The sequence below is a fragment of the Tupaia chinensis genome, unplaced genomic scaffold (assembly GCF_000334495.1).
Source record: "Tupaia chinensis unplaced genomic scaffold, TupChi_1.0 Scaffold000661_1, whole genome shotgun sequence".
Lineage (NCBI taxonomy): Eukaryota > Metazoa > Chordata > Mammalia > Scandentia > Tupaiidae > Tupaia > Tupaia belangeri.
In genome coordinates this window covers 2,649,944-2,673,471 of record NW_006160183.1, presented here as the reverse complement: position 1 = coordinate 2,673,471, position 23,528 = coordinate 2,649,944, and the positions used below count along the sequence as shown (strand labels likewise).

General features: G+C 42.0%; 1 protein-coding gene across 2 annotated transcripts in view; it reads left to right on the top strand.

Annotated features, from left to right (window-relative positions):
• The window catches only part of CAMKMT (calmodulin-lysine N-methyltransferase), a 461,851-nt gene that overhangs the window by 422,329 nt on the left and 15,994 nt on the right, over positions 1-23,528 (top strand). For both annotated transcript variants that reach the window (XM_006159898.3, XM_014592146.2), the window contains 2 exons: positions 8,747-8,821; positions 18,587-18,650. In XM_006159898.3, coding sequence (XP_006159960.1) covers positions 8,747-8,821; positions 18,587-18,650 — 139 coding nt within the window. The remainder of the gene's footprint in view (positions 1-8,746; positions 8,822-18,586; positions 18,651-23,528) is intronic.

Sequence of the window (23,528 nt, the reverse complement as noted above, 5' to 3'; positions counted from 1 at the left end):
GTGCTCTCCAGAAAGACAGAGAGAGACAGAGAGATAGAAACCGAGAAATCACCCCCTGGGGGAATGGCCACGTTGCAATCCCTTCTCTTCCATTCTCGTCTTGGAATCGGGCACGCATGCACAAGTGCCCGGCATGAGTTTAAGCCACCGTTCCAGGACTCAAACCGTGGTCGTCTACATGGGAATCCAGTGATATAGCCATTAAGCTAACTGCTGGTCCCCCATGATACCTTTTTTTATAGTTTTTGTTGTTGTTGTTTTGTTTTGTTTTGTTTTATGCCATAGTATGTGTTTGCTGGAGAAAGACAGAGAGAGGGGAAATGGTCCTCGGTGGGATGGCCACACCACAATCCCTTCTCTTTCATTCTCCTCTCGGGATTTTGGGCACACATGCACATGCACCCAATGTGAGTTTCAACCCAGTCTGGGGCTCAAACCATGGTCAGCCATGTGGGAGTCCAGCACCTTCGCCATGCCAATACTGGCCCCTGTGATAACTATTTAATGCCTTTGTCTGTTAATTCTGGTATCTGTGTCAGTTTTATACTGGATCCATTTGTTTGATTTGCCTCCTCATTATGGCTTTTATTATTTTAATTTTTTGTAAGTCTGGCAATCTTTGATTGTATACCAGACATTTTGAATTTTACCTTGTTGGGATGTGAATGTTTTTGTAAATATTTTTTAGTTTTGTTCTGGCACATAGTTCAGTGACTTTGAAGTTGTTTGATACTTTTGGATTTTTAGAAATAATTATTTATTTAATTTTGCTTATTATTATTTAATTTGACCAGCGAGAGAGAGAGGTAAAGTGAGAAAGAAAGCTACCGGGTCTGAGACTCAAACCATGGTTGGCCATGTGGGAGTCCAGCTCCTCAACCACCATGCCGGTTCCTTGAGTCTTTCTTTTGTTAAGATATACTAGGCAGAGCCCGAGCAACTTTTAGTCTAGAGCTAACTATTCCTTATTACTTAGTCAAAACTCTTCTGATAACTCTACCCAACGGCTATAAGTCATAAGGTTTGCTAGTCTGGCTAGCGAGAATGGGCATTATTCCTGGGCCTATGTGACTACTGGCCCAGTCCTCTCGGATGGTTCTTCTCTCAAGCTCAGGTAGTTTTCTCACATACATGCACAAATCAGTTCTCTGCAGAATACTCGAGAGCAGGGGTCTGCCACCCCTGGGCTGTGGACTGGCACTGTTGGGGCTGGGCCACAGACAGGTGCTGGATGGGCCCCCTCCAGGCTGTGCAACAGGAGGTGGGTGGTGGGTGGGCAAGCAAGGCTTCTTCTGTGTTTGTAACTGCTCCCCTTCACTCACACTGCCATCTGGGCTCCGCCTCCTATTGAATCCGCGGCAACATTCTGCTGGGAGCAGGGACCTTATTGTCAAGTGGTTGTTTCTTTGTATATTGCAGTGTAGTGGTGGTGGAGATGGGGTGCCTGATGGGTGCGGTGCTCTTAGGTCATCCTGGGACCAATTCCCTCCCCACCACACCCCAATCCACGAAGGGATTATCTTCCACAAGCCAGTCCCTCATGCAGGGAAGGCTGGAGACCACTGCTCTAGAGGAACTACCTGCGGATCCCTGGAGTTCCGTGTGCAGCTCTCTCCTATTCAGGATTCTCTCCTTGTCTTCCCAGACTCTGAACTTCATGTCCTCCTCTCAGTCTACCTGGTTCTACCTCAGTTGTCCCTCTGTGCTGTGGCCTGGAAACCCCTCTAGGCAATAAACAGTGATAACAGTAGGGCTCACTTCATTTCTTAGTCCTCTCTCAAGGATCACTGTCCTCTGTGGCTGACATTCAGTGTTTTGAAAAACCATTGTTTTATATACTGTGTCTAGTTCTTTATTTTTGGAGAGTTTTTTTTTTCTTTTTGTTTTTGTTTTTTTTTGCATGCGCTCACCAGAAAGAGAGACAGAAAACGAGAAATCACTCCCCAGAGGGGATGGCCACACCGCAATCCCTTCTCCTCCATTCTCCTATCGGGATCTTGGACACGCATGCACATGCGCCCGGCATGAGTTTAAGCCACCAGGTCTGGGACTCGAACTGCAGTCAACTACATGGGAGCTCAGCGACATAGCCATTACGCCAACTGGTGGTCCCTGTGTCTAGTTTTTTTATTATTGTTTCAGGCACAGGATAAATGAGGTCCTTGTTACCCAGTCTTTGCTGGACACAGAAGTCTTCAAAGAGCATTTTAAGTGGCCTTCATAGCTAGCTAATTGGAATATTCAATTTAGAGAACAACCTAATAATGGGACCCTCTATTTCTTCAGTGCCTTTTGTTCATCAGGCACTGTGCTACGTATGTTCACACACAAGTCATTCATTTAACATATTTATTGACCAACTATTATATGCTAGGATTTTTCTCTACATTGGAAATATATTGACAAATAAAACTGTGTTTTCCTATGGTGTTTATAATCTATTGGGGAAGAGAGGATAAAGAAAATTAATAATTTAGCTGTATAGCACATTAAAGAGTAATAGTTGCTATCAAAAAATAAAGAACAAAATAAGGAGTTTCAGAAGTGCTATGTGGAAAATCAATCATTGCAATTTTAAAGAAGGGGGGTCAGGGGAGGCCTTGCTGAGATGGGAAGGCATTTGAGGAAAGACTTGAGCCATAGAGCTATCTAGAGGAAGAGCATACAGGCAGAGTAAGGAGCAGTACAAAGGCCCTGGGACAGAAGCATGTCTGGTATATATAAGAAATCATAAAGGGGACAGTGTCACTAGAGCAAAGAGAATAAGGTGGAGAGTCGCTCTGACATGAGGTCGGAGTAGTGGCTGGATCTGATCTTATAGGTTCTTACAGGTCATCATAAAGAGTTTGTCATTTGCCATGTGTGAAGAGGAAAGCCACTGCAGTAGAGAAGGCTTGAGATTTGCTATATGATTTAAAATGTATCTGGCTGTTCTCATGAACAGACACGGTAGAGTGACAGGTGGAGGCAATGTAACCGATTAAGAAACCATGCAGTAATTCAGATGAGAGACGAGGATGATTTAGATAGGTGGGAAAAATGGAGACGGAACTGCTTGGATTCTGGTATATTTCGAAGGGAGAGGGAACTGTATTTTTTGGCATATTTAATGTGGGGTGTAAAAGAGTCAGGGACATATAGAAAGATGATCAGGAATTCAAATTAGAACATTTTAAGTTGGAGATGCCTGCTATATACCCAGCTATGTTAAAGTAGGAAGCTGGATATACGAACCTGGAGTTCACAGGAGATGTTCAGGCTGATAGGTCAAGTCGGAGGGAGCCCAAGAACGGACCAACGTGGAGAACTTCAGTGAGCATTTAACAAGAGCATTTCTGTGGGACCAGGAGATGGCATAATGGTTATGTCACTGGACTCCTATGTAGCCAACTGCAGTTTGAGTCCCAGACCCGGCCACTTAAACTCACAACGAGCATGTGTGCGTGCATGCCCCAAATCCCAAGAGAATAAAGGCAGAGATTGCGGCATGGCCATCCCCCCAGGGGGTGATTTCTCACTTTCTATCTCTGTCTCTCTCTGGTGAGCGCATGTGCCCTATAGCAAAAATTTCTCTCTCTAAAAAATAAAAAAGCATTTCTAGAGGCACAGTGGAGATAAAAGTCTGCTGAAGTGGATTGAAGGGATAATGGGAAGAGATAAAGTAGCAATAGTTTAAACAAATTTTTCAAGTATGCTACAAAGGAGGAGTAGAGATACAGAGGAATAGGTGGAGGGGAAGGTAAGATGCAGAGGGCATTTTAGCAGGGGAACATAACTGTGTTTGAATACTGACAGAAACAAGCCAGAGAGGAATGAGCTGGTGATAGAAAAAGAGAAGGGCAATTGCTACACTCATGTCCTAGAACAGAGGAAGGGGAGGGGCTGGCAGGTAGCTTGGTAGTTAAGGTGCTGGACTCCTACATGGCTGACCACAGTTTGAGTCCTAGACCTGGCAGCTTGCTTTCTCTCTCTCTTGTCAAATTGAAGAATAATAATAAATCAAATAAATACATAATTCTTCCAAAAAAATAGATGAAGGGAGTGGATTTGGTGTATAAGAGAAGGTCCTGGATGTAGACAGGAGTATGGATGGTTCATCCATGACAGTAGGCAGGAAGGCAGAGTATGTAGGTGCAGAGCTATTAGGAGCATAGTGATGGTGGGAGTTTTTTGGGTATACTCATCTGATTGCTGCAATTTTGATGGTAGGAAGTAGGAAGCATAGTCATCAGCTGAAAGTGAGGATGAGGGAGGGAGGTAGAATTTTGAAGAAAGAAGAAATTACAAAATAATGACCTAGGAAAATAAGAGACAAAATGGACACTAGAAATTAAGTATAACTGCCTCATATCATTAAGAATCCACTTGAAGTTCACTGCCATGAATTTAAAGCAAAGCCAGACGGGATGTTAGCGTGCTGTCTCCAGCCATAGTCGATGTGCAGGTGCAATCGTAGATCAGGCAGAGAGCTGCATTTAACATAAACATGAGGAAGGAAGAGAGGGATCGTGGAGTGGAGGGTGTATGCAAGGAAGTAATTAAAATGCTTGGCCATGGAATTTAAGCTGACAAGAAAGATAAGCATTAGGAAAGAGGAGCAATGACATGTGATAAACTCAGTGGATTATAGACCAGTGGCATTGAAGAATGGTTGGAATCAGAGACCTTCTAGAAAGAGTGAGCAGTGAAAGATAGGTAGGCTGGTCAAAGTGTGGGTTGGCTTGCAGTTATGGGTAAGGCCAAGGTCTAGAGCATTGCTGCTCAAGGAGTAGGTAGGGGACTGGTGCCAATCTATGAACTCTAAGTACTCTCTAATGAGGTAGGTTCAGAAATTAAAAGTAAAGGGACCAGCAGTTAGCGTAATGGCTATGTCGCTAGATTCCCATGTAGTTGACTGTGGTTCGAGTCCCGGACCCAGCAGCTTAAACTTACACTGGGCACGTGTGCATGCGTGCCCAAGATCCCAAGAGGAGAATGGAGGAGAAGAGATTGCGGCGTGGCCATCCCCCTGTTGGAGGGGGTGATTTCTCGCTTTCTGTCTGTTTCTCGGTGATTTCTCGCCTTCTCTCTGTCTCTCTGGTGACTGTACCACCCATATTGCAAAAAAAAAAAAAAAAAAAAAAAGGAAAGAAAACCTTGCACCCCCAAAAAAAGAAATGGAAAGTAAATGTTTAGAAACACTGGGACCAGCAGATGGCATAATGGTTACATTGCTGGACTCCCATGTAGTCAGTCAACTGTGGTTTGAGTCCTGGACCTGGTGGCCTAAACTCACACCATGCACGTAGTCCTGGACCTGGTGGCCTAAACTCACACTTTGCACTTGTGCTTGTGTGCCCAAAATCCCTAGGGGAGAATGGAGGAGAAGGGACTGTGGCATGGTCACCCCCCCACACACCCAGGGGCTGATTTCTCACTTTCTGTCTCTCTGGCAAGTAAATGCATGTGTCCTCTAGCAAAAATCTCTCTTAAAAAAAAAAGAAAAGAAAAGAAAAAGAAGCCCCATGGTAATATCCAGGTATGTGAGCAGTGGACTTGTATTTAGAATGCCTTTTTTTTTTTCATCTCATTTGTCTATAAATCTGTTGTCATATTTCATGAAAACACTGATTTGCAACAGACTGAATACAAAACAACAAAAATGTGACCCTTGGACACAGTCGAAGCCTCCCTCTCCTGTGCAGTATCAGGCCAGACAAAGTCACTGGAAGAGGCACTGGCAGAACTACTCCTTAAATAATGATGAAGTCACTGTTATCTCTAGCCTTTTAAGACACAAGGCTGTTTGCACAACTCCAGGGTGCGCCATTCTCACTGCACGCTATACGCACAGTACAACTCCAGATACAGTGTAAATGGTGCCCCACAGTGCTCAAGGAAGGAGTTGTTTTATGCCCACTTTACAGAGTAGAAAACAAACTCAAAGAAGTTACACGATTGCTGAAAATCACACAGCTACTAAAGTAGGAACCAAGATTTGATCAAATATGTATCTGTTGTGCCAATGCTGAACCTGGTCCACAGAGGTGTGTGTGTGTCATGTCTTTAGTGTTATAGGGACAGAATAGCCACAAACCTCATGAGAACTGGGGGAAAATGCCTTTGGGAATGTGAGGTGGTACATTGTTTTCTGTCTGTCTTTCTCTGTCTTTCTGGTGAGCGCACATGCCCTATAGCAAAAACCTCTAAAGAAACAAACAAACAAACAAAAAACCTTTTGCCTTTTTTAAAAAAATATTTGTGATGGGTACTTTTTTTTTTTTTTTTTTTTTTTAGGTTTTTGTCATAAGGTGTGTTTGCTCATTAGAGAGAGAGACAAAGAAAGGGAAAGTGAGAAATCACCACCACCACCATCCCCAGGGTAATGGCCACATTAAATCCCTTCTCCTCCTTTCTCCTGTTAGGATTTTGGGCACACATGCCTAGTGTGATTTTCAAGCCACTGGGTCTGGGACTTGAACAGCGGTTGGCCATCTGGGAGTCCAGCATCTTAACCACCATGCCACCTGCTGGCCCTGGATACCTTACCTTTATTATCTAAGAAAGTCTGGTATAGATCTATGAGGGGACTTCAAAAAGTTTATAGAAAATGGAATTTTAGTGTGAGTTGATTTTGGTATAAAATATTTTCAAATCCATTTATAGTTTTTTCATAATACACATTTTCCATGAACCTTTTAAAGACTCCTTGTATATTTTATTTTATTTTTAATTTGATTAATCATTATCATTATTCTTCAGTTTGCTACAGGGCATGTGCACTCACTAGAGAGATGGGCAGGCAAGTGGGGAGAAGTAAGAAAGCAAACCCACTAGTTCTAGGACTTGAACCATTGTCAGCCATGTGGGAGTCAAGCACCTTAACCACCATGCCATCAGGTGGTCCCTTGGTTGTATATTCTAAACCATCTTGATCATGTAGAAGTTCTTAAGACTCATAGGCCTCTGTCTGGAGCCTGAGCAAGCCCACTCTCTGATTGCCTACATGCCTGGGGCCTTGTGAGTCTCAGCATTTCCAGAAAAGGCGATATTGGTTGTTTCTGAGGAATCCATAAACAAAGTAAATGTTATTACTTCTCAGCCTTTCAACTAAGATCAAGTGTAGTAACAAAGCACTACTTTTTGAGGTATGTGTGGCTTCTTGGCTCTGTAGTGGGAGAACTAAGATGTATAAATGAACACATAAGTTTGTTTATAAAGCCGGTTCCTGTGTTGCAGGATGTGAACACTGTACAGGTAGCTTACTTCTTTTGGAAAGCCCTCCCTTGCTCCAAATCTGTGTGCCTACACAACATGTAGGACACAGCTCCGGAATTCCAGGTTTCTGTACGTGTGGCTTGCTGGGTTGCCTCGTGAAGGCTCAGTCTTTGACGTAGCGCAGGGACAGGTGGTAAGCAGGTGCTCAATAAGGTTGAGTTGAACCAGTAAGTGAATAAATGATGCTCACCCTGTATAGGTATTTTTGTGGTGATATGCTTAGAAAACCCACTAGCATTGATACATATTAATGTATAAGAAAAATATTGTTGGATTGACTAGAAAAGTCTTATTTTTATGTCCAAACATATGTTTTCGCCCAAAGACGGCGCAGGAAAAACAAAAGACAGATCAAAATAAGTGAATATAACTGGACAGAGTAGAATAGAATCCTTCAGTGTAGCTCTGAAGAATGAAAATAGAAAATAGGAACAGAATTTTTACTTTTAAAAAATATTAGTACAGGGACCAGCAGTTGGTGTAATGGCTATGTCACTAGACTCCCATGTGGTTGACCACGGTTTGAGTCCTGGACCCGGTGGCTTAGACTCACGTCGGGCGCGTGTGCGTGCGTGCCCAAGATCCCAAGAGGAGAATGGAGGAGAGGGGATTGCGGAGTGGCCATCCCCCCTGTGGGGTAATCTCTTGCTTTCTGTCTCTGTTTTTCTGGCAAGCGCACATGCCCTATAGCAAAAAAAAAAAAAAAAACCTCTCCCCCCTCAAAAAAACAATAGTAGTACAAATAATAGTTTTGGTGTGGTGGAGAGGGGAATCATTAAAATACTTTAATATGGTAAAATGCTAATCATCACAGTTATTAATTGAAAGTAACTTTAAAACCTCTGGCTGGCTTCATAAGCACAACTAGAGTTTTCAAATGCATGTTAGTAATTATTGTTATTAATGTGAAGTTTAAAACCTGATCCTCTTTCAGAGACTAAGTGTCAGTATGGATGAATTTTAAAATATGCCGAAAAATGGAGAACTACCAAAGAATTGTTGGCTCCTTTTTTTTTTTTTTCCATTGTGCCAAATTTCACATTTATCAATAAGGAATACAACTGACATTCCAGGCAGGATAGATAGACTTGAAGTCTTACATAGTTTATTTTCATAAATTTGTATTCCAGTCAGACAGGAGAATACTTTTATTTCAATATGTACCTCCTTGAAGTTAAGGGTCTAGAGTCATTCTAGAAAACTATGGCAAAGATAAGGTATTTCTCCCTAGTTTGTCTACAAAAACCTATAAAAGCTAGCAAAAGCTTAACCATTACATTTAAATAGAGAATTCTTCCTCTTCTAGATTTGAAGACTAAATAAAATGTAGAAGACAATTACATCCCTAGCTTTTTAATACCTTTTGAAATAATTTGTATATACCTTTTAAATAATTTCAAGTGCCACAAAAAATAATGTTAATAGCTCAAAATCAAAAGTTAAAAAAAAAATTCCTAAGTATAATTTTTGAAATCTTTTTCTTCTCAAGCGTTTTACGATGGGATAATGAGACAGATGTCTCTCAACTGGAAGGACATTTTGACATTGTTATGTGTGCTGACTGGTAAGTACATAAAAATCATAAAACTCCTGTTAGAAAAAATAGCTTTGCTGGAGTAATTGGGCTGTGCTGCTTTGCTGACGGCTAAGCAAAGTCAACAAATGAAGCACAAAGCCACCTTAACCTCAACAAATTAATATTCATCTCCATGTGACAGTTATAAGGTAGTCTTCTATCACACAGTAACTTCTACCACATTATTTCCCAAAGATTGATTTTGAGAAGCATTTCCATTTTCTGGAATTGCCTCTGTTTCATGCTTGACGTATCAGTAAATGGACGACTTAGGCAAATTGCAAATAATTATGGCTCCGAGAGGAATAGTCTGGAGAAAAAGGAGTTTATCAACACAAACAGCTCAATTAGCTTACTTCTTAGGGGAGATCTGACTATTGATATAAGGGAATATATATGTGTGGACACACACATATACTCTCTAGCACATAAACATGTCTGTGGAAGATCTTTGGGGAAATAGCGCTTCTTACAATGTATATTTGTTATCTCATATTTTCAACACAGTTATGATACTTAATTATACATAAAATAAAAATTATAGAGATACATTTATTTTTATGCAAATAATAACATTAAAATCTCTGTACCTGCTTTTTCAAAATATTTACATGAACTGTTTTGTCTTCTCTTTTAGCCTAAGCTACCTATTTGCCAATGAAAGCCTGATTCTAAGTTACTGGATAAATATGCATCAGACTTTAATAATTATTTCAACTAATCATATATTTCTTTACGTGATTTGAACAATAACTCTTTTAACACATGGGAGATAGTGATAATTCACAAGTATTTTCCCTGTTAACCATAAAATCTTATTTGTAGTTTTATCGTGATGTTTAGTGTAATACTTTAAATTTGAAAATACAAAGTGCAGAATCTGATATCCCGCTGTATTGATGAGCCCACTCATAAGATCTAGAACCTCGAGAAGGCCTTCCTTGGATGACAGTTGAATGAAATTTTTAGGAAGTAGTTTTATTATTATCATTAATTTCATATGATTTTTCAAAGAGTAACTTTTCTACCAAAGTCAGGGGAAATAGGTTTGCTTTGTTTTCCTTCTGAGAAGTATTTTTCAATGAAAAATAAACATGTTTTTTTCTATTTTTGGCTGAGACTTTCTAGTTCTCATGGCCCTTTTGGTCTCTTTGCACCCAATTCAGAAAACCTTATTCCCAAAATGGGAGAAGCCCAGATTTCTGCCTAATCATGGGTGATGTACCTCGATGTTACATCCCTCATCTAATCAAAAATAAGGAGCTAAAACCTCACTGTATGATTTCAGCGAGTAATTTAGTAAATGCCTTTCCTCACCAAATATGAGAAAGGAGCCTCCAGGTCTCATTGCACAGATGAAGATAATGCTGGCAGGATTAGATCAGATTAAGCATGAAAGTCAGATCAGAGAGCAGCGGTAAGAGAGAAGAGGGCAGCATCTTCTTGGAGGTTTAGACGAGGGTCACACACGGATGGGCTCTGATTATGTGGAGAAAGGCAGGTCTGGCCAAGAGATTTAGAGTCAAATTTGTCCTTCACACAAATATCAAAACAGCCTGGCTTTGTCATACCTTGTGTTATGGACACTCACACCATGTCATCCTATTTGTACCAGAGGGACAAGCAGAGGAAGTAAGATTTAAGCTCTTTTCTGATTAATGTTCTCAGTTAGGTTAAAAATAGCCACACAACATGTTTGAAAAATAGTCTTTTTTCCCCTAGCCAACAACAGGGTCATGTACAACTGATACACATAATGCATATTCAGTTTAAAGCTTTCATTACAAATACATAACATAATACAATATTCTATGTACACACACACACACACACATCTGGTGGCTATATGAGAATTTATGAATTCAAGTGAATTAAATACACCAAGCTTCATTTTATAAATGGCTTTTCTATGCATGAATTATTGTTAAGGTTTTTTTTTCCCCCTGGTGTTGTAAGTGCCAGAATGTCAGCCTGTTTTATAATTTCCCGTTTGTAAATGTGAAACATTAAGCTACTCTCACTGCGATGCTGATATTATTTCCAAAAGAAATGCTTTGGTAATGTTCTCTCTTCATATTCACAGGGATGGGTAAGCTGCTTAGAAACTTAGAAAGTACAGTAATGTGCATAACGTGCAGGGTGAATATGGAGAGATAAGGCACAGGAGTCCATGAGTTCTTTCTAGCCTGTTGGTTGGTGTTTCTCCCTAAGACCTATTCCATGGATGCTGTTTCTAGGGACAGGCAGGCAGGCCGGCCAGGCTGCATTTTTTTTAGATTGTCACAGAAGAGGAAAAGAAAGCTCTCTTTAGATACTACCTCCAAGATGAAACTTGAAATCCCCAATGCCAGAGAGAGGTGCCACACATAAATAGATCACGTTAAGTCTCACACCATCTTTTCCTTATTGTCAGTCAATGAGATCTGGATTAGGCCACAGAAATATGAAGCCAGAGTTGGAGTTCAAATATTAGGTACATGGATTAAATGCTTATTGAAGTATTTCCAGCAAGGGTGGCATTGTCTGATTCCCTGAATAGCTAACCAGTGGTACTGCTTGATCCCATTTACATGAAAACAAGCTCTATTCACAAACCTATTCCAAACCCACATTGTGGTTCAAGTAAAATGCACATGATTACAACAAGCGGTGATATGTTTATGCTCCTAAATCATTCATATATTCATATATTTACATTGAAACATTCATAAACCTGTGGGCAGTGGGGGAAATCACTTCTTTTCCAGAAGAGACAGTCTTTTAGTTCACATCTAAATTTAGTAGCTCAACTAGATTATAAAATAAAGAGGCAAACTGTGAAAGCTAGTCATTATTTCACCATTCAGCATTTCTGACAATGAAAAATAGTTTCATGGTTCAACAGTTCTTAAATAACTTGTAAAATGTCAACTTTGAAATAAATAGAAAGAAAAATTGAGGTACAGCCACACCTGCAAAAGGATGCTGTTGACAAACATCAAAATATTAGAATATTTAACCACAGGTGTAGAGAAAAACCTGCCTATTAAGTTCCTCAGTTGACTTGCTTAATGTTGAGTTTAATGTAAAGATTCCTTTCTGCTGGAATGCAGTCCAGCCTGGTCCTTGCTGAGTTTAAAATAGCGAGTGATTGTTAATTTTAAGCCTGCCTTTCCAGACTCCTGTTCAATCACAATATAATCTAAGGATCTGGAAGTAAGATGTTTTTTATCCAATGAACGCTTTCATTCAGTGTTTGATGCCTCTCCAGTTTATTGTAGCTCTGTAAAAATAGAAATGACTGTGTGCATTTGAATCCTCAAAAGGCTTAGAAAGCATGTCTGAAATGCCACCCATGGCCTGACTGACCCACCCAGCTGGGTATGTAGGACAATTAACACATCTGTGTGCCTGCAGCCCGAGACTTTGGAAAGAAGCAGGGGAAAGTACATTGGCCTGTAGCACCCACCTTGCGTGCTCTCTCGGCATATTTAATTTATATGTTGTGGTTTGTTTCTCTCTTTCGCTCTCTCTTTTCTTTTTTCTTTTTGGTTCCTTTTAACTTATTCAAAATGATGAAAGAAAAGTTTAGTTCTTACGTCATTTTTGTTTCCCAGAATGAAAATACCGGAGGCTCTAGAATTGTTTTCTCCCAGATGCGTGATCATCAGTAACTAGATCACAGCTCGCAGGCCTTTACACCTGAAAAGATCTGCAGCCCAAACAGTATCATGTGCTCTTGTGTCTGGAGTGCATGACGGCGCGCACGAAGTGCCACAGTCAGCCCTTTCACCTCACACCTGAGAAGACTCATGCCCAGAGAAAATATGCCAAGGATTGCCTGAGATCTGGAAACTAAAGGGATAGAGCCACAGGAGATTAGAATACGGGAACAGGCTGAGCTCCCACAGGTGGGGGTGGGGGGAGATCAGTTGATAAATACTGTAAGAGGCCATTCCTCTGCTGAAAGTGAAATCTAAACAGTGAATTTAACTTAGCACATTTCACCTTGAAAATTACATAGGGGTCTTCCTTTCCGCGGATATTGACATAGAGGAATGTCTCCTTGTTCTCTGCACTAATTAATTTCCCTATAAGAGGAATTATAGATGCTCTGTGCTCTGCATAAAATTCTGAGTCTCAGGGAGGTGAAAATGGTCCAGCACCTTTCCTTTGTCAGGAAATCAGTGATTCAGATCAATATGGAACAAAGCAAGTGTTGATGCCACAATTAAATTATAAAGAGATGTGTAGTGTGTGTGTGTGGGGGGGGGGGGAGGGGGTGGGAGTGTTTTAATGGCCAAACCAGTCTGTCAATGGATTTTGATCAGTAAACTGAAGGGAGAGTTGAAATGGTATCTCCATCCCCATCACTGACCCACTCAGCCTTTTTTAAATAGATCCACTTAAGCTACTGCTGTTCTCTGAGCCCATTAGGACTTATTTAAGGGGTGAATTTTCAGGAGATTATATATCACTCCTACTAAAACACATTAAAACTGCTCACATGACATACCCTACAAAGTATTATAGATTCTGCATCAGAGCTAAGTATAAAAGTTAGCATGCTTGGAATTACAGGTCAATTAGGGAACTATAAGAATTATTTTGGGAAATTTGATTTGGAGTGATGGAGTAGACAATATTACCTTTCAAATAACTGTTTGGAATGTGTGCTGGAGATGTAATATTAATGTCTTTGTCACCATTACCAACATTAAGTAGAAATAGTATTTTATAAGGGCATGTTTTAAGCTCAGCTGTTAAGGTGCTTTTTATTTATTTATTTATTTGAGAGTTTTTTTTAAAGAATTATTTATTTTATTTATTTGTTCATTTTAATTTGACCAGAGAGAGACACAGAAAGAGAGCGAGGGAAAGTGAGAAAGCAAAAGCAACTGGAACTTGAACCATGGTCAGCCATATAGGAGTGTCCAGTGCCTTAACCACCACACTACCTGCTGGCCCCCACTGCCAGAGATTTTTGTTATAGGGTGCAAAAAATCACCCCACCCCCAGGGGGAATGGCCATGCTGTAATCCCTCTTCCTTCATTCTCTCCTGGGGATTTTGGGCATGCACTCACACACCCACAGCATGTGCCAAGCTGCCTGGTCCAGGACTTGAACCACAATCAACTATGTGGGAGACCAGTAACATAACCATTATGTTATCTGCTGGTCCCGAGGTGCTATTTATTTTTTAAGAACAATCTTACCACTCTTAGGAGGCCTAGGTAAAACTGAGGGTGGTCTTCTCCCAAAAGGCTGCATATCCCAATCAGCCAGCTTTCCTATAGGCATGAGTAACTGACAGAGGTATTTTACTGCAGTGATAGTCCTCTTTTAAAAATTGATTATAATAATTATTGTTAAATGTTATTACCTCACTAAAGAATAAAGTTGAGCAAATTTTTTAAAAATTTAATTATGATTTTTCTTTTTTTTAAAAGAATTATTTTATTTTATTATTTTTCATTTGACCAGAGAGAGAGACAAGAGAGAGAGAGAAAAGGAAAGTGAGAAAGCAATCTGCCATGTCTGGGACTCGAACTGTGGTTGGCCATGTGGGAGTCCAACACCTTAACCCCATGACACTTGCTGGTCCCTATAATTTGATTTTCTTGTCATTAATCTTTAATAGTTGTTCATCACTTCTTACTATGACAGTGGTAAATTTGTGCTGCATTTGAATTACATTCTGTGCTCCAAGAGTTAAGAAAGTAGTTTTATGAAAGATAAGGAAGTTTTGTAATGGGGAATAGTCAGGTTATTTGAGATGGAATGGGATAAGTTTCCCACTCTAGATGTGGTTTTAGCACATCTGAGGGGTTTGTTTTTGTTTTGTTTTTCCAATTGCTCAAAGTACCCGTCCACAGAAAAACCTTCCACTGAACCTATGGTGGCCAAAGACACCGAAGATCTGACTTCCTGTTACTCCACTCATTTTCTCAAGTGAGAAGACCTATCAAATCTCAAGGGAATCCACTCAAGAGAAACACCCTACCTAAATGTTCATTTCTCCTTAACACCACCAGTAAAGCAGTGTGTATGACCTGTTTTAAGGTCATTGGAACTAATACCCTTGAAGAAGTCCTCCATTCTAAGGTCTGATGATCTGCCAGTCAGTCAGCAAGTGAATATGTATTGAGCATCATCTATGTGTACAATGGGCTGGGACTAGTCAAAATAAATACAGAGCAGGAGTGTCTTGAATATGGGAATTTTGTCTTATTCACAGCCCATCCCCCATGTGTAAGATAGCCCCTAGAATGCCATAGGTGCTCAACAAATATTTGTCAACTAACATATATTATTAATTTGATGGCCATAACAGCCAAAAGGTGTGGGCCATACTGATAAAACAGGCCTCATATAAAGTGCCTTGCCCAGTGGCCCAAAGCCACATAGCAGAAAGGTCAGAGTAGAACCCCATTAAACCCTGAACCACACTCCCTGCTATCTGAAGTGTGGCTCCATGCAGCAAACAACCCCTCCCACACCCCCACCCCACCCCCAACAGCCCATACTCACCCCTAGTGCAAGGAAGGATGAGGCAGGGCCCTAGAGTGGTTGGTACTTGCCAAATCAGGAGGGATCAATCTGCAATATTAGGGGGTGGGTTTGCAGGTGGCCCCTGCAAAAGGGCCTCCTGGGATGGCTGATTTAAGAGGTTTCCAGATGTTCTAGCATAGCACATTAAGAGGGGAAATTCAAGTTGTCCAGGGATTGCTTTTTCACATTGCTTTCCAAAGAAATACGTTTGGAATTGTGTTATAGGTTATGTTTTTTCAAGAGTTCTCTTCCTACTTTTTTCCCCTCTGCTTATATTTACTTATTTAAGTTTTGCTATGGGGAGCGAGCACTTGCCAGAGAGAGAGAGACAGAGACAGAGACAGAGAAGGAGAGAGAACACCCCCACCCCACCCCCAACAGCCCATACTCACCCCTAGTGCAAGGAAGGATGAGGCAGGGCCCTAGAGTGGTTGGTACTTGCCAAATCAGGAGGGATCAATCTGCAATATTAGGGGGTGGGTTTGCAGGTGGCCCCTGCAAAAGGGCCTCCTGGGATGGCTGATTTAAGAGGTTTCCAGATGTTCTAGCATAGCACATTAAGAGGGGAAATTCAAGTTGTCCAGGGATTGCTTTTTCACATTGCTTTCCAAAGAAATACGTTTGGAATTGTGTTATAGGTTATGTTTTTTCAAGAGTTCTCTTCCTACTTTTTTCCCCTCTGCTTATATTTACTTATTTAAGTTTTGCTATGGGGAGCGAGCACTTGCCAGAGAGAGAGAGACAGAGACAGAGACAGAGAAGGAGAGAGAGAGAAATCACCCCCCGGGGGGGCTGGCCACCCCACAATCCATTTTCATCCGAGATTTTTTGGGCACCACACGCCACCCAGGACTCCAACCATCTGGGATCCAGCGCCTTAGCCTCCGCCACCTGCTGGCCCTCCCTCTGCTTTTTAAAAAGCCATCCTTGTGGATCTTAGTAAAGAGAAGTGGATCTTCGCAAATAGAAGAGAGACTTTTTACCCTTTGCTTTGGTTTGCAAAAACACATCCCCCAAGCAGTGGCGCTAAGGTAAATGACGTGCCTCTCACAGGCCGGAAGCGGCACTGTCGGACACCGTCATTACGACGGCCTCCTTTACGGCACTGCCGTTCTCCCACGCTCTCTGCTCTTTTCCGCGTGGTGTAGAGGAGGCAAAGAAATACGAGAGATGGTCCCGGCCTTCAAGAAGCTTAGGGTCGGGGTGCAAGGGCACCTCCGGGATATAGGAAACTAGAGGAACCTCCGAATGCATCTCTGGTGGTGCTGAGCTCAGAAAAAGGAAGCGAGAGGTCACCATGAACACGACTAGTCAGATGGCCCTCTAGACCCACCTCACCTAACGCCAGTCGTCTGATGGCCCGCCTCTCCCACCTGAGCCTGCCTCTGCTCCTTCCATGCGCAGGGGTGATGGGATTGAGGCAGTATAGAACAGTGGCGAGACACAGACCCTACGCCGTGTGGTGCAGCTGTGAAGCCCAGCCCGACAATTCTAGCTGTGTGACTCCAGATCTCTTCTGCCTCCGTTCCCTTAGCAGTAAAATGTGGACTGTAACATAATAAAAACTGTCGCATAGGGATGTTGGGAGGACTAAATGAGCCAATCCACTAGAAAGGTACCCGGTATTCTTTCTAGTATTAACTATGTTATTATTAAGAGCTGTGTTCTGGCATGTGTGTTTAGTCTGTGTGTACTTGTGTGTGGCTCACCTTTCTGTAACCTCCCTGAGGACAGCACAGTGGCCCCCTTCCCCCCATCTCTTTATTGCCTCTCAGTGCTGTAAAAGCAGTTGGCGGCCCATGGCTTTGACAACCAGACGTCCTGGCGATTTCAGGACTTTCAATTTCAAAGATTGGCTGCATTTTCTGGCCTCCTAAGTTCCTATTTATCAGATCATATATTCTAAGATGGGATTCAGAAAAAAGTGCTCCCCTCCCCCCCAGTGGGTAAGGTTGGCAGACTCTAGCCGCTTTACTTTTTCTTGACCAAGGGCTCTAGCAGTGCCTGGGAGCCTTCCCCAGATGCTTGTGAGACTCACATAGTGTTTGGCAGCCAGCTCTACTCTGGGTTCCTTTCGCCTTAGATGCTTTCATTCCAACCTCACCCACAGGAAACCTTTTCTTGACTTTAATAACAATCCAAGGTATCTTAGTTTGTTTTCTTCTGCTGTAATAAAATACTACAGACTGGGTAATTTATGGAGAAGAGAAATTGATTTCTCACAGTTTTTAAGGCTGGGAAGTCCAAAATCTAGGCACCAGCAGATTCAGTGTCTGGTCCATTGTTCCAGCATGGTGCCCTGAACACTACTTTCTCTGGAGGAAGAAGACAGAGGGGCAAAAGGAGCCAAACTCCCCACCTCCCAACACCATTATGCGGGGGATTAAATATACAACACATGAATTTTGGGAGGACACATTCAGACCATAGCAGCAAGTATGGCTAATTAGCTCAACATCTGCTACCAAGTAACTTGAACTCAGGAGTCTAGGACCTGCAAGTTTAGATAAGGAAACTATAACCCAAGCTTCCAAAAATAAGGCCTGGTGAAAATCAGTTCAAACAGACCCAACCAAAAGGGTGACAGAGCAGCAGCAGAAGTTCTCAAAAGACCAGAAGAGAAAAAAGTCAGAGTTAACTAGGAAAAAGAAAACCCGGAGGTCAAGGGAGAACAACAGTCCCTCTGACATACTATCTAAACATGTTCTTTGTTTTGGGAGCTGTTCGTGCCTTGGTGGCTGGGTGAGTCTAACCGCATTGCTATTCCTAGTCACCAAGAATCATTCCCCTAAGATCTGTTCCATAGTTTGTGTGTAAGAGGGCTGGTGATTTGTTTTTGGAGGGCAGCCTCACAGCACCGTTAGTGGGCAGAGGGCCCAGGTCTGTAGGAGACTAGGCTCTAATGACAGGAAGTGCCAAGAAAGCTTCATCTCAACCAGATGACTCTTCCAAACAGCAGTTTAGAAACTGTCCCTTTAATATTAATGCATGGCCCAGTCATGTGTGAATCTGGCCCATTGGATGTAGACAACTTGCCTGTAGTTGGATAACTGACCACATATCTTTTTTTTTACCCCAGTGAGACACTTGAATGGAAGGAAACAATTTCTCTTTTTCAGTGTTGGGTAAACATGTGTAATTAGCCTTGTACTTATCTCCATTAGTATCATTAGACTTGAAAACCCAGTTTAATCTGGATTCTGCTCTCTTCTCAATGTCAGCCTCTTTCTGGACCAGTACAGAGCCAGCCTTGTTGATGCAATAAAGAGATTACTCCAGCCCAGGGTAAGTATGTTTCTATTTTCTCCTGAACACTGGTTACAGAATAATTAGTCTGTGCACAAAGATGGAGAGAGGAATGGAATGGCAGGATTAATGTCATGTAATACTTTAATACTTATTATGTCCAACTTCAATTGGGTCTTCTGATCTATCAGATTCTTTCCTAATCATAACTAGGAAACTTCTTACCCCTGGCCCTCTGATAAGAAACACAGTGGGTAGTAAAATAAATGAAACCGCTTCAAAGATAGTATGAGATTATTTTTATCAAAGAATTTTTTGAGTCTTTTCCTTTGATAACAATATCTTCATATTAAAGTAGAAGTATGGTATTGAAAGTTTTCTGTTGACTTCTGTCATTTTTAATCCCTTCAATGGTAACCTTTGTCATTGGGTATTTATTTATTGCAAAAGAATATTTTTTTCTTTTTCATTTCTGTTTATATTAAAGAAAAGGGACTTCAGATGAATCCTTATATTAAAAGTTCTTTGCTTTTAAAGGAAGCCATTATTTACATATTATAAACATTAGGTCACAATGAAGCCAAGCATGGCATAAAATATTGTGCACGTTTTTACATTTATATATCCATTTATGCCTGTGAGTAAATTACAGAGTTTGTATCCGCTCTTATTTTGTTGGGCTGTTATACTAAGCTAGGAGGTCCTGCAGCCTAAACGGAGAGTTAATATACATCTATTTAAAGTAAGAAAACGATTTTAAAGCTCGTGCATTTAAAAAAAAATTTAAGTATATGTGATTCTTGCTGTGCCATAGGAATTTAAAATGGGTTAACAATACTAATGTGATCTAACACAGGTAGTCACATTTATCTGGGAAGACTACAGTGTGTGTGTATGTGTGCATGTGAGTTCATTTTCTGAAGTTTCGTTGTGTTGTTTCTGGTCTTTTTTAAAAGGAGGTTTGCTCTAGTCTTCTGACCTCAGTGAGACTTATAAACTAATACCTTTCAATCTGTCTTTTGTATCTTTTTCACATTGAAGGTTCCCAGAGCAATTTGATAATCATCCTTTGCCTTACACTGTTGCTCTTTATTTTGTTATCTCTATAAAGCTCAGAAACTTTAACTAGGTCTCGCAGAGGGGCAGCCAATGCTTTGTAAGTAGTAATCAATTAAATTAAATTGGCCTTCTCAATTCCCCCTGGGAAGTAGGTAGCAGGTCTTGAGGCAAGGAAGGAGTATGTCCCAGACTACTGCAGCTGCTGTCATGGTTGAGCAGACAGCCCAAGTTGAAGGTAGAAGAAGGAATTTTAGGCCTCTTCATCCTCCTATTAGCCTTAGGTGATTCTTGTGAGCATTTGCAAAATCAGGATTCTCAGGGATTGCGCTGAGATTCTTGGATATAAAGGCCTCTATAAAAACGTATCATACATCAATACAATGCTTTCAAGGACTCCCGGATCTCACACTGCACAAACAGTACTTCACTCATCACCAACACCCCTTGAAAGCCTATTTGTGGCCAATACTCCATTTCACAGCAGATTTGCATGATTTACCTAGGATCTATTGTAAATCATGCGAATGATTTACAATAGAAAACTGCCCAAGCTATGAATAGACCTAAATGCACACTGGGCTGGAATCTCTAGCAGCTCTCTGTACCCTCTATTAAATCCTGAGCCACGCTCCCCCCTGAAGTGTGGCTGCACGCAGCAGCCCCTCTGAACGAGGACAGCAGCCCTCCTCCTGACAGCTGGTACCCACCCAGAGAAGGACGAGGCACAACCTAAGAGTAAGTGTACTAGGTCATGCTATAGGGGGAATTGGGAGGCAAAATCAGAGGGCGTCGACACCTACCTGCAGCATTAGAAATGGGAGTAAGGGGCCTCACTTAGGCCTCTCATGGGATGACTGATTCCCAAGGCTGCTGGTTATGCAGCTTAGAGTATAAGGGGCCTACCATAGAGGGGAATTCGGAGTTGCAAATGTCACGTAGACATACCAGAATTATCACCTCGGAATCTCATCCCCATTGAGAGATCTGGGGAGGCAAGGGACTCGTACTGCCTTGGCCTCTACCCATTTGGACCTGAGAGGCATTGTGCGGACTTGGCCATGAACAACAGCAGTCCTACATCCTATGCTGGTAAGCTAGAAGGGTTTCCACAGCTTGTGGGTAACCAGAAAAAAATGGACTCTTCTCCTTCTTAGCACTCAGGGCTGGCTGTTTCCAAATGACCTCCTCATGCTCAGTGTATGTGCTAAGGAAGTCACGCAAGGGTTTATGGCAGTGCAGCCATAAACTATAGAGCTTGAACCTGAACACTCTATAGTTTTGTGGCCCAGTGACTGAAGGTGCCATAAAGAAATAACATGGAGGGGCCACACAGGTGGACCCTGAGTTCTTAGGGAGTCAGTATGAAATATAGGTTCTCAAAGTTCTCAGTAAAAACTACTGTTTGGCCAAATGCTTCAAGTTCGTTGGATGACCCCAGATTCTGAAGGCAAAGTATAGTGGATAGAAAGAATCAAGAAAAAAACTTAAAGATTTATTTATTGGGACCAGCAGATGGCATAATGGTTTTGCTGCTGGGTAGTCGGCCACAGTTCAAGTCCCAGACCCAGTGGCTGAAACTCACACTGGGCCCATGTGTATGTGTGTGTACTCAAAATCTCAAGAGGAGAGGGATTGCAATGTGGCCATCTCTCCTGAGGGGTGATTTCTTGCTTTCTGTCTCTCTGTCTCTCTGGCAAGTGCATGTGCCCTATAGCAAAAATCTCTTTAAAAAAAAGTTATTTATTTCATCCACCAGAGAGAGAGAGAGAGAGGTGTTCCAACAGTCTTCATGCCATGATCCACCTCTCACACCTCCCAGCCTCAGCCAGCCTCAGATTATGTGCACGCACATGCCTGGTATACTTAGGGAGATCTTTAAAAGTAAACCCAGAGCCTTTCTATGTAGGTCACCCTTACAGATTATCATGCATTAAGCTACTGTACCACAGTCTGACCCCCAAAATCAGAAAATTCTGTGTATGGAACCCAAGTCTGCTCTAACTACTCAGCATCTCTAAGCCTGCATTTCCTCACCTGTGGAAAGGCGAAACTATTTCCTACCTGTGGTCTGGTGTAAAGTCGTTAAGTATGTAAATATATAGGATGCAAGAGACACTTCATAATGAGAGCTGGTTCTTTTTCTAAAGAATTATTTATTTTATTAGTATTATTATTCAGTTTGACCAGAGAGAGGCAGAGACAGAGAGACAGAGGGAGAGTGAGAAAGCAAGCTGCCAGGTTCAGAACTCAAACTGAAATTGGCCGTGTGAGAATCCAGCGCCCTAACCACCAGGTCACCTGCTAGCCCCCATTTTTCTTTCTTATTTAAAAGGTTTTTTTCTTTACTGAGTAAGTGAAATAAAGAAAAAAAAGAGATTATACCTCCAAAAGGATCTTGTTGCTGTGATCCACTCCCAACCTCAGCCAGCCTCTGGTCATGAGCAAGTACATGCCCAGAGTACTTAGAGAAGTCTTAGGATTTGAACTAGGAACCTAGCTGTGTGGGTCAGCCTCATAGAGTGTCATATTTTGCTACTGTGCCACCATCTGACTCCGAGCTGGTTCCTCTTGATTGCTGTACCAGCTTGTTTGATTAATACACATGACACACTTGTCCAAGGGGCACTGGCCTGGCTGAGTGAGTGCCTGAATTCCAGACCCAGTTTAGCACTAATGGGCTCTGGAACCAACTACCTCTCTTGCTGATCCGTTTGCCCCAACAAGGAGAAAGCGAGGGAGTTCACCTATACTCTCATAGAGCTCCGTTACCTCTAAAAAATCCATCTTGCAGAAAGGAGGTATACTTGGGCTCTGGAGGCAGAAAACTTAAGTTTAAGCTTAGGCTCTGCCATTGACTGGATTAATTTCTAGCTTCAATTTCTAATCTGTAAAATGGAGTGTGACTAAGCCAATGCATCGTACTACACATGAGGCTCTAAACATCTATTCAAGGCTAGTTTTGGTTGCCTTGCAAAAGTTCTAAAGAGACTTTCTGTTTATGGTAAGTACAGAATATGGGGGGCTTTGTCCCAACATTTTCCTTGGAGAAATGCTGGCAGGAGGGGAAGACACCAGGTTCTTGACCTGGACTGGGAATGGTTTGCGTATAAGGGAGCCTGTCATGTCTCCTCTGCACGTGTGTCCTGAATACCTGCCAGCAGCAGGCCCTGCAGTGGTCCCAGGAGGGTTGTGTACTTGATGAAGATGACACACCACCTTTGCTGTCAGTGAGGGTGGGGATGGAGGTCGGGGAAGTACCATTTGAGTCAGGAAAGCCATGATGTATTTTTGCATAGAAAAGTACATCATGACTTTCCTGATGACATAATACATTGACAAGAACAAAAAAATTACAGTATGAAAGTTCAGGTGTCAAGCTGTGGGAAGAAATGAATTATGCCATTTAGGGGAGAGTGGCTGCTTGGTTTCTAGCTTAAAGAAATCAGCTCTCAGGACCAGCAGGTGGCATGGTGGTTGGGGCACTGGACACTCCCACACGGCCAACCAGGGTGCAAGTCCTGAATCTGGTGGCTTGCTTTCTCACTTCCTCTCTCTCTTACTCTCAACCTCTGTCTCTCTCTGGTCAAATTAAAAAATAAATGAATGAATAAATAAAATAAATAATTATTTTTTTAAAAATCAGCTCTCTGGGGTCAGAGGGTCCAGAAGCAAAGAAAGTAGATGGAGAGGGGAAGCTTCCCTACTTTTCACAGATGAGGGGAGACAGTCTGCTAGAGAGAGCTTAGCCACTAGAGCAGGCTCCTGGCATGGCCCAGGTACAATGTCAAGTCCAGGGGCTGAACTTCAATCCTCAGCCAGACAGGGGCCCGTGCCTGGAAAATCACCTCAGGAAGCACC